At 40.2% G+C, this 21,102-nt stretch overlaps 1 protein-coding gene across 1 annotated transcript in view; it reads left to right on the top strand.

The window, feature by feature from the left end:
* The first annotated feature begins 6,828 nt into the window (after positions 1-6,828).
* LOC140924651 (uncharacterized) overlaps positions 6,829-21,102 on the top strand; it is a 20,064-nt gene continuing 5,790 nt past the window's right edge. The window contains exons 1-2 of the mRNA XM_073374710.1: positions 6,829-6,931; positions 9,232-10,809. Coding sequence (XP_073230811.1) covers positions 6,829-6,931; positions 9,232-10,809 — 1,681 coding nt within the window. The remainder of the gene's footprint in view (positions 6,932-9,231; positions 10,810-21,102) is intronic.

Below are 21,102 nucleotides of genomic sequence, written 5' to 3'. Positions count from 1 at the left end.
GTCTCCCTCACGCCTATTGTTGAGTATGGGCACCAACAGTCTCGTGTTGAAGATAACCCTAAAATACCACGGCGGAGACCACAAAAACCGCACAAACGGATGCCCATCCTCAAAACGAGAACCCCAAACTGAAAACCCCGTCCTAACAAAAACAGAAATTAGGAACGAGGAAACGCAGAAACGAAGTCTTTTAAGCGATTAAGATCCGCATATAAAGTTGTGGAGGCGGAGGCCGCCAACTCGTTTGAAGACAATAAGTCAGAAGGAGATCCTTCACGAAGAACTTCAGCTAACTTCATGTAGTAAAGGGCAGTACCCTTGTTGGACCAACCCACGTGGGACATCACATCAGCGAGCTGTGATCCAGACAAAGCGAGGGTAATGGCGGAGCCCGAGCGGAAACCGTGCAGAGTCTCGCCTTCATCAATTTTCGCGTCCTTTAAATAATATTTCAAGCGGGCTTCTGCGGAAGAACTTGTAAGGGGCTTATTGACGATATGACCCTGGTGATTAGTGGGGCGAAATAAGTAGCCGTTGGAGAGAGTTATGCGTAGTTCTGAGGCGACAGCCACATATGTTTCAATTGCCTTGACCGGGCAAAGCTGGGGATTTGAATGGCGACGAATTCCAAAGACGTTGTAGGCGCCGTCTCGTAAAGTTTTACCCCAAACATGATTAAATAAAAAGCCATCGTCTTTAGGGAAACGCATAATTTCTGCGGTTTTCACACATCCCAGATCAGAACCTCTATCCGCGCTGAAGAATAGAGTTTTAAAGAATGCTTGATCTCGAGCCAGAATAAAGAGAGCGGAAGGGCTGACTGCCGGATCCGCCATTTTTCTATCCCATAACCTTGCCAGAAGTAAGAGCTTCGGTAGAAAAAACGGAACTGCTTGCTTGGGGACGATATGAGCACGCAATTGTTCCTCAGAAACAGCCTTAAGATAACCTTGGACTGGAGAAGAAGCAGCAGGATTACCAAAACCTAGCATACTATTCCATTCGCCAGAACGGCCGGCCTCGTTAAATATTGCACGAAGTTTTCCAGTATAGGAATCCACGGTTTTAAACGCGAGTCGCTTGGGGCAACCGCAATCAGAAGCATCTTGGTTTGGGGCATTTACACATTCAGCTACATGGACAACCCTTTTCCCGTGACGATCTTTCCAAATCAGAAAACGCGAAACATCTTCGGGGGTGGCGGAATAGATAGACTTTGTATTAGGCAAAGAGGCTAAAAAGGTTTCAAACTCCACGCGCAAAGAGGATTTTTGCTTTGAATACGTGTTGGCCGTTTGTGTAAGCTGTAGCAAACGAGCATCAATGGCTGCGAGATCCACTTTTATTTTCGAGGCAGGCTGATGTGGGACTGACTTTCTTTTGTAGCCACACATTTGGCAAAAACGAAACAAATGGGTCTTGGCATAAGCACATGAAGGGCAAGCTACAGCGGGGATAAAAAACCGCTGTACTTGTGGGAGATCCTAATAGGGAAGACAGATGAAAGACTAAATGAGAATAAATACCAAATATAGTTGAAAATAACTAAATAAAATCAAGGAGAGACGAAAAGTACAAGACTCGATGACTTTATTGAAATTACATCTTAATAACAGAAACACATCAAATGCAACAGCAAAATGGATTTGTTTGCTTGATAATCCTTAAACAGTATGAAATACTGCGAGTCTAATTATTTGAAATCCGGAAAACCCAAAGGTCCCAGGGGATCGGCCTGTCACCCAAGATACTATCCCTGGAAGGGGTGAGAAGAACGCCACTAGCCCCTTTAGAGGCTAGCAAGGAGCTGGAAGAGCATGCAGACAGAAGCAAAGGCCACCAAAAACGACGTGGGATCACGTCTGGGACAACAAGGGTGTATGGCAACTTAAGGCTATTAAGATACTTAAAGACCTTAGGAATAAGGCAAATGGGCGGGAAAACGTAAGGATTCGAAAAAATCTCAGGTCGATACAAGTTAGGGGATTGTGCAAACACATTAACCCCCAAAGCATTAACTAAGGGACTTTCAGAAAAAAAATGGTAGAGGTTTGCCAGATAGGTCAGTTTGGACATTTGAAGCCCGTACCATAAGATCAACGGAGTGACCTTTAGGACCGCCATACAGACTTTGGACCAAATCCCACGTTTTTGGACTAAGTCTAGAGTCCTGAAAGCTTAGCCGACGGGAGGGAGAATCCGCAGGGTTCTCAGGGCCAGGAACATAGTAGACATGCAGATCAACGTTAAGATGCATGGTAGTTTGAAACAAGCACTTAAGAGCGGTCACCAAAGAGTGGGAACGGGAACCACGCCTGTTCCAAGAGTGAAGCAAAACCTGACTGTCAACAAATGCATCCACCCATGAGTTTCTTACCGTACTCCCAAAGGATTGTAAGGCATTGTTGAGGGCAAGAGTTTCCTTGGTAGCAATGTCGGCCCCAATAACAGAAGAATCCCAGTAGTCGGAAGTGCTGACAGTAACGGCACCCGGACTCAATACACCTCCCCAAGCAAAAGAGGAAGAATCCGAGAACAAACGAAAATGGCAGTGTTTCTCGGAACGCCAAGGAAGGAAGCCGTTCCAGGTTTCCAAAAAGAGCCAATGCTCCAACTCCTGACTCAAGGGCCCGGATAGTTTGACCGGTCGAGATGAGCGCACAGCACGAGAAAGGGCCAAGTTAATTTCGTTTGTATAAAGCCTTGCACCTGGCACGGCCAGAACCATTGAAATGCACTTCCCTCCTAACCTTTGGAGAGTAACCAGGTCGATGGATTCTGAACTAAGAGCCTGCTTGAGAAGAGTAAGAAACTTTTTTTTCTTGTGAGGCAATAAAATGAAGGCCTGTTTCTCGGAATCGGAAATAAAACCCAAGTAAGGGACTTGCTTGCAAGGTACCAAAGTCGATTTATCCAAACCAATAAAATAACCGAGGGAGGAAAGGATAAAACAAGTAAGAAAAATGGCAACGTTGGCTAAAGCCAAATTAATGCTATCCTGGGAGGGCAAATTTTGATAAGCAACCGGAAGACAACCATTAGGGAAAGAAAGCTGACTACTGTGACGGTCGTCGATGTACAGCGAAGATGGAATGCCAAGCGACCGTAGATAATGAGAGGCAAGGAGGCCAGTGGAGTGATAAATGTAGGCGGACGATTTCCAACCAAATGGAATACAACAACTGACAAAAAACCATCCGCCCCACTCGAATCCAAAAAATGTCCGGCTGTCCACTGAGAGTTGGATATGGTCGTAACCGGATTTGTCATCGCAGACAGTTTGAAAGAAGCCAGGGAGAACATACTTGGGTAAGTGCTGAACACTGTCCAATTTAAAAGGGCGGTCTTGAGTCCAAAGGTTGAGAAATCTGTCGTCATTACAAAGGCGTGGTTTGGTAGGTTCTACTGTAAGCGGCATGACCAGGTGCGGAGGTGGACATTCCCCTACCTTGCCCCAGAGGGAGATGGCGCCTGAAGCTAATCTCTCGATAAGAGTATCAGGAATAAACTGGGCAAAAGCCTTACAAGAAGGATGATTAGCAAAAATGCGAGCAGGCGGTCTTTCGCAGATATAATTGACTCCCTTATAGCTTCCTTTATAATGGGTAAAAAACTTGTCAACGTGGATAAAGTTATGAATCCAGTCCAGTACTTCAGAGAAATTGTTATCAGACGATTGAAATAACTTGTCCCATTGATCTATATGGCGATGGAGTTCACCCGCTCTAAAGGAACTTGAGTCACGGAAGGCCAAAAGGGAGGCGTCGGCAAACGCTTCTCCCGCGATAACTGAGGAGATGAAATCTTGACTAATATGGGCGTTGTCTGCCATTTCCTGGGCCTCAGTAAGAAGAGATCCCTTATAATTGACCCAACGTGGCGAGTTAACAGAAATCTTGGCAGGATCAAAGTTGGGAGTCTTTTCCCAGTCATGAAAAGGCATCTTGAAAAACTAGAACAGAAGAAAGAATAGGTAAGGCCCAGGGAATGGCAAACTCAGCCCCGGTAATCCGAGAGGGAACATTCGTTCCCCTTGAGAATGCCACCCGAGGGAAGAAGAAAGAGGAGCGAGAACAATATAGCGAGTGGACAACAATACAGCGAGTGGGGAACACCATAGCGAGTGGGCAAAATAAAGTATATAAAAATATAAGTCGGTATTAGGGGATAAAAGGGTGAAGGATTAAAGACGGTAACCCCGAAATAACAAAAAATAAAGGAAACAAAAGGCAAGTAAAAACAATGCACTATTCGCCTAACGGAAAATCTTTATTGCATAAGATGATACAACAAAATTATGTTGAAGGATGGTTAAATCGAGGCTGAGCAGCAGAAGAAGGCTGACGAGAAGGAGCGCGCTTCCAACACTGGGGTGACTTATGCCCTGGTTCACCACATTTGTAACAAATAACGCGAGAGGGTGGCCGCTGATAGGCTTGAAAATACGGTTGCCGATATGGCAAACTTCCTCTACGCGTCTGTGTGCGAAATGGCGTGGACCGCTGGAAAGACTTGTCAACCTTCGAGATCGTTTCGATAACACGGGAAAAATCCTTGTCAGCTAACAAAGCAAGGAAATACGCCTTGAACTGCTCAGCTGGGACGTGGAGCTTCTCTCTCAAAGTCGAAGCGATGACATCATAGCTGGCGGCCTTGGGGTGACTGGAGGACTTTGCAGCAGAAGCTAATTCCTCGGCGTAAGGAAGCGCTTCGTACTTGTCGAAGTCCTCAACTCTTCTGCCACCATAATATGAAATTCTCTGTACCAATGACTCGACTGAGGTGCCTTGGGCACTTTCGAGAGCTTTAATACGCTGTTGCAAGGCCTAAAAAAAAAAAGAAAAATGGGCAGTCAAAACTAAGCCCTAAAAGCGACAAAACATCGATAATAAAATCCAAGAATAAATTCAAGGCAATAATAAATAAACAGCTTTTATAATAAAAGATCGGGAGAGGAAAAGCAAACAAAATTAAATACAACAGGCAAAATAAACTAGCCCCAGCGGGACTGCCGGTGTAATCGAGCGGTAAATACGCAAATGAATAAAACAAAAGGGCAAACAAGGAGGCGCAACAACTAAACGAACTGTAGGCGGAGTAAAAGTAAAAGGGGGTTTTAAAGATGAAAATAAACAAGCATACGAATTCAGAATTGCCCGCGAAGCCCACGTGAAAAGAGGGCAAAGGTTGAGAATCAGGGCGAAAAACAAACCAAACAAAATTATAGCCCGCGAGGCCCACATAAAGGGGCAAATAGTTTAGAACGGCGAATAATATACAAAACAAAATACGGCTCGCACAGCTCACACGAAACGAGGGCAAACGTTAAAAGCAGGGCGAATATTTTACAAAACAAAGTTTTAGCCCGCACAGCCCACTCGTAAAGAGGGCAAACGTTAAAAGCAGGGCAAATAATATGCAAAACAAGATTTAGCCCGCTGAGCTCACACAAAACGAGGGTAAACTTTAAAAGCAATTTAAATACAGTGTAATACGGTAAACAAAACAAATTTATATGCCGCACTAGCCCACACGAAACGAAGGTAAACTTTAGAAGCAGAACGAATATACAAATAAAAATTTAGCCCGCACAGCCCACATAAAACGAGGGCAAACGTTAAAAGCAGGGCGAATAATTTATCAAACAAAATGTAGCCCGCACAGCCCACACGAAACGAGGGCAAAAGTTAAGAGCAGGGCAAATAATATATCAGACAAAATTTAGCCCGCACAGCCCACACGAAACGAGGGCAAACGTTAAAAGCCGGGCATATAATATATCAGACAAAATTTAGCCCGCACAGCCCATACGAAACGAGGGCAAACGTTAAGAAGCAGGGCGAATAATATATCCAACAAAATTTAGCCCGCACAGCCCGTAGAAAAGCGGGCAAATGTTAAGAAGCAGGGCAAATAATATACTAAGTGGAAATGAAAAACAGCTCGCGTAGGGCAAACAACCTACAAGGTTTGGAAGCGAAATACTAGAGAACCAGAACGAAACACGTGGCAACGAACGGATAAAATAAAGTTTCACAAACCTCCAAAGAAACTTCGTTTGCTTGCACTGGCGCTTGTGCAGGCGGTTGAGCTTGTTCCTCTGGCGCTACTGGTGCTTGAGCTTGTTCTGCTAACGCCGCCGGTGCTTGACCTTCTTGTGCTTGGTTTTGTAAGACAACTTGAGCTTGTTGGACTGCATCTGCAGGGACCTGCGGGTCAGCCATGGTAATCTGAACAGCTCAGCAGCTTCGAGAGAATGGCATAACTCCTTTGTCTACTCTGCCTTTTATACGCGCGAGGTAGGACCGCTGAGAATAGTTTGAGTGATGAATGTTATAAACAACTGAAAAAATGCAAGCTGTGTCCAACAAAAACCAAAAAAACGGATGACAGGGCAGCTTGCAGTTTTAGGAGCAATAGTTGTATTACTGTCTGTTTTTGATTGAAAGCTGGAAAATTATAATTATAATTAACAACTAAAGAAGCCTTCAATGTGCTCTGTTCATGCAGTTTTAAAGCACGCAAGAAGCGGCTAGAGCGCGAAAGAAGTGTAGGGGGAAACACGAGACGTAATCGAGTGTTTCTCCCTTCTTCTTGAGTGCTCTAGACCGCTACATAAGTGCTTTACAACAGAACATAGCACAGTCATAAGGCTTCTTTATTTGTTTTGCGATAAAAAAAATCCGTTAAATTCCCCACGCATTGCTTTCTAATTTTCAAAACAAACTTTATTTTCAAAGCGAACCAGAGTGGCGTCAGGATGTTCTACACTTTCATAAATCACGCTTTATTAGCCAATCACAATCCTGATTAGGAATAAGATAAAAGATGTCAAAACATCAAAGCTATCACAAAGTAAAACGAGCGAAACGTTCAGTGAATATGAATGCTGAAGAAATGTACTTCTACGTTCAAAAATCAGTTTCTAAAGGTAAAAAGTGCTTTTGCGGCCCATGAAAATCTGGACGTCATTAACATCACATATTTGAAAACAAACTGCTTCAGCTTCTTATCGCCTGAACTGCCCAAAAACCAGGGGCACCCAACGACAATTTTCAGAAAATATCTGTTCGGGTGACGATTTGAGATCTAGAATTTTCGGAACATTTGTTGTAAAATTTCTTGCTTGGCTGCCTCTCCTAGGATTTTCGAACATCTAAAAATGGTATAATTGCCCATTTTTAACGGATTTTTAACCTCAAAAGGTCACCTAGAATTTTCGGGAGCGTTTTTCCTTGCTGAAATTTTTGAAAAGTTAAGTGTGGATCCCTATATAATTTTCGTATCACTAGACTTTCAGCTAGAAAATCCAAGCAGATGAAAGGATAAAAGTAGGCCGTTTAAAAACTAAAATACGTTTAATAATGCTATGTTTAAGTGGTTTTGAACTATATTCTCGTTGGGTGCCCCTGAAAAACTGAGCCTGAAAGTAAAATTTTATAAAATTCGCCAACTTCTTCCCAGAAGTGATGGCGCCTGTAGTCTCGCGATCGTGTTTTAAGCTAATATTATGAATGAAAAAACTCAAAACAATAGACAGAAATTATTCTTGAAAATTTTGTTATTCGAAGACTAAGAGGTTAATCGGATAAGCACAATGCAAATTTCAATACAAAATCTATCGCAAATCCGGACGTAGTTTGAAATTTTTCTTTAGCGCCAATAGCAAAATTTATAGAACGTTTGTAAAACATTTATACATAGTAAATTCCCTTTTAAAAACGTAACTTTCTTGACCACAGAGTACAATATACCTAAAAATTCTTCGCTGTCTTGGTCTCAAAACAGGACATTTTGCGCTCCGCCGCGAAGAAAACATCGTTGAATTCCTCGAAGGACCATTTTGTAGCTAAAAGCTCTCCTTAGTCCACACCAAAAATAACTGAACATTCGTTTGAACTTTCCCTCAATTTCCATTTGTGTCTTTTAACGGTGTATTTTTAACCCAGAAATGTGGAACTTTGGTCTGAAAACCCACCGCCGCATGGTGTGATTCACAGATGGCGCGACGGCTTTGCAGTCAAGCCAGGTCAAGCGTACCCCCAAGATTCCATTAATGAATTTATTATTGGAAAGTTCATTTCGTTGGTAAATGTAGATTTCAGATTTATCTCTTCATTCTTGCATGCGTAATGAGCCGTGAATTCACACGAAATTACGACATTTCTACCGCCTCAGTTTCTCTGAATTTGATGTAAATGTAATTTAATCCATTCAAAGATTTTCAATTTGACCAAATACAGAGAAGTTCTTGTAAAATATTCACTGCTCATTAGGCATGCAGGAATGCTGATTTGAATTTGACACTAGTTTCTGGAACGACTAAAGAATTCATTTTTCAAATAATCAATTCATTAATAGAATCTTGAGGGGCACGCTTGACCTGCCTTGACTGTAAGGTGATGTTACATGAGAAGATTCGCAACAACGATTTTGCGCGCAACACAGCGTTGCAACATTGTTGCAACATTGTTTCGAATAGTTACAATATTACTCCAACATTGCAACACTGTGTTGAGCTAAAAATTGTGGTTGCGAATTGTCCCGTGTAACATCACCTTTAGTTCCGTGCTTTATACTCTCGTGAAGGATGCTTTATCAACCAGCCACAGTGTACGTTACATCTGAACTTTATTCTAACTATCAGGTAATTTTTGTTATCATGGAGGCCTTATACTAAAAATTCAGATGGCTCTCCGTTGGTGTGGGAACTATTTGGAGAGAGTTCAGCTGAAAGTTCCTTCGTTCCCCCTAAAATGTATAGTCCCCACCTTAAACGCTTCCGGAAGGAAAAAAAAAAAAGAAACTTTCACATCCATATTTCATCTCCTCTGTTCTTTTTGTTGTATTAATTTCTTTGCAACAACCCCAGTTGCCCACGAACAGAGAAAGGTATTACTAAATCTTCGGTTATTATAGTATTCTATATCGCTAAACGGGCCTTCGTTTTCAAAATCAAAAATTCGGAAGAGCGAATGTGCAAACTTTCTTAGTGAGTAAGAACGAGATGACTATGTGTGGTTTATCTTTAACACGTAATTGCTAACGATTTTTTGAGACATGCATTGTTCTAAAAAAAAAGAAAACAACAATAACAAATGAACAAACGTTTCACTTGTTTGGTGGAAACGCTATTTCACCTTGTTACTTTATATAAGCATCTCCCGTCACCAATTCATATTCATTAGTTACGATATTTTGTAACAAATGTTCGATTTCCTATTTTTACAGGTACAGAAACATATGAATTTGCAGGGTTTCGGGCCTGTAAGTGTTCGGATAATTACTACCGAACGAATTTGTTTGGGAATTGTACACTATGTGAGAAGAATGGAGGACTAAAATGTCTGGATGACTTTGCGAATCTTACAGCTGGCTTTTGGTGGAAGTGGAAACATCAGACACACTTAGAAGTGTACAGAAACTTCATTAAAAACGTAACCAATTTCTCCTTTACTGCTGAATTACACAAAGCAAATGATTCCGGCATTGAGTACCCGTACACCATACCTCAACCGTACAGATGTCCCATAGCAGAAGCTTGTAAGGGAGGTTTGAATTCTTCATGTGAGACTGGTTATGAAGGACCGCTATGTGCAGTTTGCAGTGATGGATATTACAAAAAACTGAAGAAATGCAAGTTGTGCCCAACGAAAGGATGGATGATCGGACAGCTTGTAATTATTGGGGCATCAATTATCTTACTGGTTATACTTGTGGTGTGGAGAAGCAAGAAAAAGAACAAAAAAGACGCTGGACGATCTTTCCTTGACAAGGTCCTCGGAGAGATTAAAATTGTTATTGGTTTTTATCAGGTGCTGTTTGGTATCATGGAGGCGTTTTCATACATAAAATGGCCTGGAAGTCTTTCCGTTATTGGGGAATATTCAGATATTATTCAGATGAACATTCTTCAGATAGCTCCCCTCCACTGCATCTTTCCTGACTTGGAATTTGACGCACTCACAAGTTTATTTGCAGTTATGGGATTGAATATTGCAGCAGTCATCGTCGCCCTTGCTAGCCTTGCCCTTGCCACTTGGATATCGACACGACATATGTCGAATGAAGAAGAAAAAATGAAGATAAAGGAGCGCATTAAAGCGATAGTAAAGAGAAATCTGTTTTTCTTTCTTTTCGTGACCTATCTGAACACTTGCCTAAAAACAGCTCAAGTCTTACCTCTTGCCTGCCATAGGCTCTGCGTTGACCCCAAAAAAGATGAAAGCTGCGAGGAGTATTTGAAGGCCGACTACAGCATTAACTGCAAAGGAGAGAGATATAAACGGTTAGTCATCGTGGGATACTGTTCCATTGTGTATGTGATTGCTTTGCCTGCTGCTGCTTTTACAGCAATTTGGAAAAGGAAAAGAGCTGAAAAGAAAAATGAATCAAGCGACACAAATGGTTCGGAAGACCAAAGTACCGTGCAAACGGGGCTTCGTTTTTTGCACGAAAACTACAACCCTCGGTGTTGGTATTGGGAACTGGTGGAAACATTTCGAAAGGTTATTTTAACCTCTGGATTGATCCTTTTGGGTGGGGAAAGCAGAGCTTACATTGGCCTAGCTTTGGTTTTTTCTGGTCTGTATGGTATCTATTTCGGGTGGAAAAGCCCAATAAAAGATCCATTCGAAAACAAGCTTATGCTATCTTCACTTGCCGTTACCTTCGTAAACCTTGCAATAGGAGCCGTGAGTTCAATCCCAAGTGAACGTTTTGAGTCATCAGTCGACCCAATCCTGGATAACCTGCTGTTCAATGGCTTGGTCTTTGTTGCCAATTCCTTGGTTATTGGACTCCTTGTTGGTAAGTTATGAAAATTCATTGTATTTGTCTGTCCCAAAACCCTTATATGTTACAGGCAGGCTCATACCTTAACTTGGGCACCATGATTTATTGTTCAAAGTTCTTGCAATAAAAGTTGTATAGATAACTTCATAGTTAATAATTAAAAAGCGCGCACGATTTTTATGCACAAGTTCATTACAAGTGAATAGATATCGTACAAATTAACCATAACCTTGAAGTAATTTTTTTCATTCTTTTACCATTTTTTATCTTTTTTTTTACTTTGATCAAAATCAAATCACCGTGGGAAAGTTTATTAGTATTTCCTTAATCAATATTAAATCATTATTGTACTTGTTATAAAATAATATCGAAACATGCAGCCATGAAACAAATATTTATCAGAGATGAGGCTCCTTCTCAGGAGTCGACATTCATAACAATTCTTGGAGTCAATTTAGGTTTCCGGGAAACTGCCCACCTATCCCTCCCCTAAGTTAACATTAACACTTACTTCTCACTTTGGGCAAAATGATGGCTTAGGGGAGGGGTAGGTGGGTAGTTCTCCCAGACACCTAAATTGATCCCAATTCTTTGTCATACGGTATTTTTATCTCCTCCTCTTAAAGAGCAAGGAAAGCGTTTGCGTTAGGTTTATTTCCTTTTCTTTTAAGTTTTAGATACATTTGTTTTTTGTTCTAAAGATTTTCGTGTCTGTTCAAGCTCCTGAGCGTCTTTCGCAATGCTGAAACTGGAATTATTCGTCGTTAAATATCGTTCAAAACTGGCCATTAAAGATGACGTAAAGGACTGGCTTCATAGTCATCTCACACATACAGCTCCTTCGGGACAATTTCTTTCCTTTACTCGTTAATCGTCGTTTAAATCGGTTTTCTTTGTGTGTGTGTTTTTTTTCTCGTTTTCGTGGCTCTCGATAAATTTCTTGATTGATTCTAATGTCTATAAACCCTGCAGAACTTTTCAGAACTTTTTCACTTTTGGCAAGTGCACGAACCAAAAAGCAGGAAACGATACAATTTTTGCCACTTAAGTGAAAAAATCCGTTTGAGGCCTGTGATTGGTCATAAGATATATATAGAAAGAACTGATTTTTTGCTAATCCGGTTTTCAAAAATCCAGGTAGTAGATATATAAATTTAGTATATACTAAAACAGTGGATAGTGTTTTTCGCGCGCTCTGATTGGCTATTCAATCAGTGAATATCCTGCACTAGTCACTGATTCACCTCCAGTTCCTCCGACCGAGAGTCGTCAAACTCGCATAAGTTGCGAGCAAAATGCCTTCCGGGTTTCCTGCCGTAACAAACAAAGAAATTTCACAAATAATCAAGCAAGCTGTTCCCGAAATACACAAAGAAGGTGATGAAGTTCGGTTTGGAAGTTTTAACAGGTCATGCTTTGTCTTAGTTTGACTTGAACTTATCGATGAAACCGGTGGAAAAGTTTTTTGTTTACAAATGCGAAGTCTTGCCTGATTACTTCATTTAGTTGACTTGTTAATAAATAAGCTCAAAACTAAATTTAATAATCTTTTTTTACAGAATGATTTTAAATACCAAAAGAATACACGACTCCTTTTGAAGAAATTTCCCCGCAAGATCTAAACAAATGGCCTTAAAAGTTTTATTTGTCGGCAAGATAAAGCGACGGCCGCGGCCGTTCGGTCATTGCGCGCCAAATTTGTAATCGTTCGCAGCAGTAAATGAGTTAAAAATCATCATTTTTGTGCTCAATTATGTCACTGTTTTAGTATATGCTAAAACAATTATTCACCTCAGTGTCGGTGGCTAGTAAACCGCGTCTCGGTAAGTAGTCACCACTTGCTACCGACACTGGGGTGAATAATTGTTATATAATTTTTTTTAACAGTGAGCAAATTGCATGACCAATCAGATTGTTTTTTTGTTTCTTACGAACCAGCTTTGTTTAGAGTAAATCAGTAATTACATAATGAATCTCAATGTTTTTTAAAAAAAAAACAATGTATTATTACGCTTGACCTGAACAAGAAAAATGCTTAAGAGCACGGTCAGGAAATGTCTAGCATTGAGTGGCAAGAGTTGAAAAATCGATTCCTTTATTCTTTTTTTCCCATATACAGCTTTTAGGTAGATAAGAAACGTGCTGTAAATTGTTAACACCAATAGCCTTTTATTTGCCACAAAAATGAAAATATCGGTTTTCAAGTCTCAAAATGGCCTATTTTTTCAAACTAAAATTCGCTAACATCAACTTTACTCGCGTTCGCAACCAAAGCCGCATGAATAAATTTGGACACTTCCCATCAACAGAACAATTTTTTTTTTCACTGTTAGAGTAACTTTCAGGGAAATAGCGAGATTTGTCGAAATTAAATAATTCAAAAAGGAAGAATAGGTTTTCACGATAGCCAAAGCTTAGCCCTCGGACGTACACGTACACGTACCCCCACCGTGGTACAAGGGGCGGGGGACGGTTGATGGAACCCCTTTCCTGAGTTTTTGATATGTCGCAGCATTTCGAAACGATACCTTCAATGGAAAGCCTTTGAAGGTGAGGTATATTTTATGAGGCCAGTGGCGTCACCAAACATGGTTGCTATCTTGGCCACCATCTTGGATTTTATGCATCAGTCAATTCCAGCTGCGCCTGGGAATTGACTCGGGAATGGGCCCGGGGTTGGCAAATGCCCGGCCCCCGGGCAGCACAAAATTTGCAAATGCCCCACCCCCGGGACTGACAAGGCCGGCAAATGCTCCGCAAGTAACCCGGGGGGGGGGGGGGCTGGGCGCAGCCGGAATTGACTGATGCATTATCAAGAATTAGAAATCAAGTAAAATCCGCGAAAATTGATAACTCTGTTGTGCTTAAGGACGGTGCCCACTATCGTTACTGCTCACATTTTCTGCGCATGCCATGGCAGTCGCACGCGACGCTAAAGAAATACGCAACACGCAGGACACGCAGGACACGCGGACTGGTTTTGTCTCCTGTTAAGTCTGGGGGGTTCTAGTTATTTCTTGTGGAAAAGATGCGTCGTTTTTTCAACAGATGAAAAATAATTTCTATTTACCTTGTCAGTTCTTTGAAAACCGAAGAAGTATGTGCATGATGCTATTTCTACGTATGATCGATCTGACCAAACATTTTATAGTCAAACAAAAGTCAATTCTAAAAAATCAAAAGTTATTGCTTCAAGATGTTACGCTTAGAGCTTGGGTATTAAAATATTCCTTAATAGGCAAGGATAATCTAATCGGCTATAAACACTTTCCCGAATATTTCTTTAATTTTGTAAGATTTTATGTAATTATTCACCAGGAGATAGATTTAAAGCGTTCGAGTACATACAGATGTCCCTTTTATTGAGAGTCCGGGGCTTTTATTTGTTGAACAAACAAGAAAAAAACTATCACAAGATTGTTTGGATTGCCAAGATCGCAGCTTCACAAATAGTTGCAGACGGCAAACAAAACGCTTTCATCGTGGAAAAAATGATAAAAAAATTGTTATGCTTTTTACAATTATCATTGTTATTTAAGCATTTTGGCATTACTAAGCATTGAAATTATTGACTCATTGGCAGCTTGTCGTGTAGATAGTATTTCTTAAGGTTCAATTTCACGCCACACATAATCTGGACATTTAGACATAGCTGCCATTTAGCTGTTTACAAACTAAAGATGGAAGGTAAAATAAAGTATTTCCATTCTGAGACTTTCTTAGGTTTAACAGACACTGTTAAGTCTAAAATTAACATTTAGAAACGAAAAATAGTGAATGATCATGACACAGAATGCTACAGTAAAAAAAATCAAAACGAAATATATAAATTATAGCCCAGTGCATATATAAGGATACTTAAACGCATTCGGTACAACTACTTTCACACTATTCAGCTTTTTTAAAAGAGAGCTCATGTATGGAACTTGAGTCTATGCAAATCATTTATGTCATATGACACTTGTGGCAAAGCCCGAAAGAAATAGCGCAAAGCACAGATATATTAAAGCTCATTGAATGTATGCAAGTTTAATAACATATTCGATCGAGGTACCCGGTAAAATGATAAAAAAAACGATAGAAGGTTTACAACCCATATTACATCTACAGTTCAAAAAATCTTGAGGACATGTACAGGTAAGCAAACGATTGAAGGAGTACCTGTCTTAGAGTCCCTGTCGACTATTTTCCACTACAGTACAGTAGTTTGTTTACAGCACCAGCCGTGGATCTTGAGCTCGCCATACTACTCTATGTGCGCTGCAAGTAATCTCTAATACCTTGGAGATTGATATTCTCCAAAAATTTTTGTTAAATGTTTGAGACGGAGAAGCTCCTTAGAGGCTATGAAATGTCCTGCTTCACTTTCTGTTTTTGCTCTCCTCCGTGAGTTGTTGTTTTCTCTGACTGTTAGCCATTGTGGATATCCCAGAGTACTCCGCGTTGAGTGAAGAAATAGTGAAACTGACCGGGGAGGGGATGGGGAAAATTGTAAATAACCCCCAAAGCGATTAAGTTAAGGCTAGAGTATAACTAAAATCACTGTATGGTTTTTTCGGTAAAATATCCTTTTATTTCAGAGATAAATACCTCTTATTAGCCGAGGTTTCGGTCCGTACTGTAAATTACGGACCGAGTTTTTTTCCATCGATTTATGGCCCAAGCGCGAAGAGCACTGGCCATAAATTGATGGAAAAAAACGAGGATCCGTAATTTACAGTACGGACCGAAAAAAACGAGGTTAATAAGATGTTTATTATATAGCTTCTTCCTGTTTGGGAGACCGGAAACAAGTGCAGGACGCACGATTTGACAGTCATTTGACAGGCGTCAAAAAAGAAAGTTTTTATTGGCGCACGAAAACGATAGCACATAACAAAGGCTTTCGAAGAAAGTAAAAACAAATTCGTCATGTTAAAAAAGTTTATTCGGTCAAAACTAAGAGCACTGTAAGTTTTAGCTCTTTAATGTAACGCTGGAGTATTTTGGAAACCAGACAATGGGTCTGTCTAGAAGTCGTTTCCATCTTTCCTCCGTTTGTCCTTGTGAAAAAACACTGCGAAAGGCAAAGAAGCTTTTCAAGGTAAGTTTGTTGTCATTGTCGAAGGATTCGCTCGTTAATTGTTTTCGGGAAAACCTCTCTTTCTGCCAGTTCATTCTCGTCTTCAATTGTGATCTGCGTTAAAATTTTCAAACACAGACCAGAAGTCTCTTCCTCGGTAAGGTTACCATTCAGTTTCTACAACAGCTTAAAAAAAGCTACGTTAAAATTTGGAAAGGCGAAGTCAACAACTCAGTCCTCAGGGTTTTATACAGACATAATTTAAATTTTGTTCTGTCGAAACTAAGAGCACTGTAAGTATTAACTCGTTAATGTGACGCCGGAGTCTTTTGAAAACTGGACATTATTGTGTCTGGCTCGAACTCGCTTCTATCTTTCTTTCGTTGGTCTTTGAAAAAACACTGCAAATGGCAAAGAAGCTTGTCAAGATGATCGGGTGCAGGTATGTTTGTTATCACATTTGTTGAAGGAATAGGCCATTTGCACTAAGAGGCATGTGACATCGTTTTTATGAAAATGAAAGTTACATGATTTTGTCTACGAAAAAGGATTAGTGGGTCATATCTTAAACAAAATAATAGTCATTTGGTTTTTCAAACCCGCACCATTTTCTTAAAATGAATAAGTTCGTAAATGGTCACGTGACCAAAATGTGATTTTTAAAATTATGAATTACCTCTCTCTGAAAACAAATTTTGCACTTAAACTTCAAGGAAAATGTTGAAAAGATGATGTGATAACGTTTACAGCACATCTGAGCGTAACTATGAAACGTTGAACAAGATATAAGCATGCAAGAAGTAGTTTTGTCCGCCATGTTGGAGGGCAAAAGCATGCCCTCCAACATGGCGGCCAATACAAATCATACTACTTTGCTGAAAAATCAAAGTGCCATAAAATATTTCCCCTAAATGCGTTTCCTCCCAAATTTCGGGTGTAAGATAATTTTTATGTGCTCTAACAATTTTTGGCATCTCCAAGATTCCAACTCATTGTTTAAAGGAAGCATTGGTCGAGTGACCTCTTAGTGCAAGTGGCCTATTACTCAATTTCTCTTAGGCAAAACATCTCGAATCTCTGCCAGTCGATTTTCGTCATCTTAACTGTGTACTGCGATAAAATTTTCAAACACTGACTAGAATCTTCTTCGATAAGATTACGAGTTAGTTTCTTCATCGCCTTCATTCACAAATAAACACAGTTTAAAATGTAGAAGGCCAAAGTCAACATCTAAGTCCTTATGGTTTACAGGCGTCTTCGGAAAACTTTATTTAAACCTTTTCTCCGAGGTAAAGAGAATTAGAGCTCCGAAATGAGCATTTTCTTTAAGAATTTTGGTCCGCATAGCAAGTTACGGACCGCAAATTGACCAATCGCATTGCGAAAACAGACTCAGCCATATAATAAATGCAAATAGCCAAAATCCGTTGAAATCGCCATTTGAGGCGCTCAATTATTACATGGGTTTGAAAGCTTCGCATGCAAAAACCGATTTCTCTACCGCCTTTTAAACATCACAGCCTTCTTTTACAACTCCTAAATATCTGTTAAATGATTTGGGGAGATAGTGCTCTCGTCTTTGTATACAAAATAACTTAATTTCGAAGGCATAGAATTTAATTCAGTAAAAGTGTTGGGTGAAAAAACATAATTTTTACCATGTGCGAAACCTTGAAATCGACTAAGCTACTGGTGGTTGAAGGTTACAAGGATGGTCTAAAGATTCCTGTAAAACGTTTTGGGGGGGTAAATGATTACTAGCGACGCGAGAGCTTTACAAAATCTGTTAAAAAAGCAGATATTTCAGGGGCACCCAACATCAATTTTGGGGAAATGTCTGTTCGGAAGACGATTTGAGTTCTAGAATTTTCGGAACATTTGCTGTAAAATTTCTTGCTTGCCTGCCTATCCTAGGATTTTCGAACATCTAAAAAATGGTATAATTGCCCATTTTAACGGATTTTTACCCTATCAAAGGTCACCTAGAACTTTCGGGAGCCATTTTTCTGGCTGAAATTTTCGAAAAGGTAAGTTTTGATCACTGTAATTTTCGGATCACTATACTTTCAGCTAGGAAATCCGAACAGATGAAAAATTTTTAGGGGATAAAGATATGCCTACATCTACCGTTTAAATAGTAAAATACGTTTAACAATGCTATGTTTAAGTGGTTTTGGACTATATTCTTGTTGGGTGCCCCTGATATTTGACCTTTCGCGGTCAAATTTGAAGTTGCGAGTCGGACATAAAATTTAGTCCCTTCACTTGTCTGTTCATCACTCATTACTGTCATGTGCATTTTAACGGGGGAGGAGTGGTGGTGCTTGAAAGTACATGTAATACACCTGGAAACCGTTTATACGCGCCTAAAGAGTTTTTTTTTAAGCCGATTTATCAACGAATACTACGTAATTGCACGATGGCGTTACTTTGCTACTACGACCAGAATCCTTTTCGTATTTTCCTTTCATGTTTCTTTTTTAAATTTGGTAATCTCAGCGAGATCCAAAGCGCTAATTTGCACAAGAAAGCGAAATCCTGAGGATTCTGGTCTCAGCAGTAAAATGGCGTCATCGTGCCAATGGCCTTTTTCTTCTTTCTTGCTTGCTTCATCTTTAATGTTAAACTCTAGTTTCTACTTTAACCGCTCAGGCACTCTGCAATCTAGCGCTGTTGTTAGTTACGAAATAATAAACATTGACAAAAAACCGAACCTGTGCTCACTGCTACAAAAAGTAGAGTTTGGCCTTTGCAAATAATTGGTAAATTTTGTAATTACCAAAACCTTTAAGATGCCTACAGCTTTCTGCCAGGCGACAAAATCCTCTGTTCCCTTTATTTTGACAGCTATCCTTCGTTGGGTCATCATATTTCGCGAACGTTACCAATTAACAGTATTGGTTACACCAGGGGGGGGGGGGGGGGAAGCTACTTCCCATACATTCTCTTAAATGAAATCCAAACGATGTTCTAACAACTTGCAAAGCGATCAGCAAAGGTCTTGCCAGCAGATTTGTGTACTGATTATGCGCATTACGTCAAAATCCGTAGATCAACGGTCTTGAGAAGAAGGAATCTGGTCGAGAGTATTGGATATGTGTGGAAAAGCGCAATTAATTTGCGAATTACCAAAATATAATAGTGAGAAACAGTCCCGCATTCGAACGCCATGTTTTTGTTTCTTCTCTACAGCTGATAAGAACCTCCGAAGAGTTGAGCTATCAAAGAGAGATTTCAGTAGTGGTTGTGATTTGTTTATTAGGATCGTTTTGAATTTTAACTTTGGTTTCAAGGTGTTGACTGATCGTAATAAACGAAGTGAAATGTTATGAAGTGTGAATGTTTATTCAGTTATGATTGTAGAGCTGTAAGCTCATATTTATAAAGCTCTCTGAATATACTTGCTTCCGATAAATTTGACACTTTCTCCAGTAATTTTTATCAGCATCAAGTTATCCTTTAATACCCTGCAAAAACGATGTAACCTATAAATCCATCGAGCGCATTGTTGCTGGTTAAGATATAACACAGTTTCCCCCGCAATTTCAGTACCGAAAGACAAATACGATATGCAAGAAAAACAAAGATGCATGAAATTATTTTTTTCAATTTTTAAGCCTTTCTGATTTCCTCTGCCGGTTCGCTTCTTGGCAAAAGTAATGCAATTATCCGCCGACCACCACGCGGGGTGGCCGCTTTGCAAGTTGTGAGAACATCGTTTCTCGATCCCAGACCTCGTCTCTCCCCCCCCCCCCCCCCCCCCCCCCCCTCCCCTGCTGGGTTATACGAATAATTTCGCGTGTCTCATTTGCGAACAGGGTTTCAAAAATAAAAAAGAATCACGAATCATAGAGTACTGAAGTGATGACGTCATAAAAATGAAATTTCTGAAATTATGGGATTTGCCAGGATATTCTGAAAGAACAATGTCCAAGAGGCCTACTTGCCAAAAATGAGCATTTAGGGGCAAATTGGGCGCGATCCATTCAACCAAAATGCAGACCGGTCCGACCGGGAAAAGAGGACCACCTCAAAAGGTGGACCAGTTTTTTGGAAACTTTTCCGGTTGGACCGAACCGATCCGTTGAGTTTTGGACCGAAATTTCCGGAAATTTTGGTTGAATGGATCGCGCCCAATGTCTCTGAGATCGTAGCCCAGTTATGCTTAGAAAACTCCATACAAACCCTTCTAATTTTTTTCTGGGTCGACCCACTTTAATGACGTCACACTTTAATACTCTATCATTGCAGGCGCTAATCAAAAGGGATATGCTACTATTTAGTTACGAACTGTTGTACACGAATTTTTGTGAGCGTATTCAATTCCTGTTTTATATAAAAAGGTTATCAAAGTTTTCTGTACAGATGCTTTGACACATGTGCCTTTTATTCGTTAAAACATTGGTTGTTATAATCAAGAGTGCCGTAGTCTCATTATACACTTTACACAAATGTATAGTGATTGCGTGAATAGCGTGCGCACTGCAAAAGCTCGTGAGGTGACAGCTCATGCAAACCCGACTTTTGCGTGGGCTAATTTACGATAATACGCGCGCTCTGATTGACCAAGAGTTGTGTTTGCAAGAGGGTTTATAGTAACGATGTCACGATCTTTCGCTTCGATCTTTATCTTCGAGATTATCCTAGTCAACAATAAGCAGATCATCTCATTCCTCTTGTAATCGTACCACAAGTGGTCCAAGCGTAATATGAGAGTTTGTATGGGAAAAAAAGAGTTTGAAACTTAGATGAAATAAATGACGTAAAGGCGATAAAAATTATCAATAAAGTGTAAATATTGTTACCTGGAGTCGTTGTCTGACCTGAACGTGTAATGATATTACACTGTCTGGTCAGATGATGTAAAAGTACTCAAATCGCGCTGAAACTTCGTAAAAACAAAGACAACGACTCCAGATAACAGTATTTACACTTTATTGATAACTTTTATCGCTTTCACTTCATTTATTTCGTCTAAGTTCCAAATTTTTTTTTCCTATACAAACACTCATATTACGTTTGGGAGACCTGTGTTCCTACTATTTAACGAAGTTATGAGAAGGAGAGAGAGCGCTTATTCGAGAGGGGCGTTTGTTTGATCTTATGGCCAACAGGGTGAGCGCTTATTCGGGAAAGGGCGCTTATTAGAGCGTGGGCCCTTACCGAGGACATACGGTACACAGATATGTAACAGGTTAAATCAAAAAAAGTTAAAATGAACGCACCGGACAGACCAGCAAACGCGT

This window comes from Porites lutea, chromosome 1, assembly GCF_958299795.1.
Source record: "Porites lutea chromosome 1, jaPorLute2.1, whole genome shotgun sequence".
In the NCBI taxonomy this organism is placed as follows: Eukaryota; Metazoa; Cnidaria; class Anthozoa; order Scleractinia; family Poritidae; genus Porites; species Porites lutea.
The sequence above is the reverse complement of the archived record's forward strand: the minus strand, read 5'-3'. Positions and strand labels throughout refer to the sequence as shown.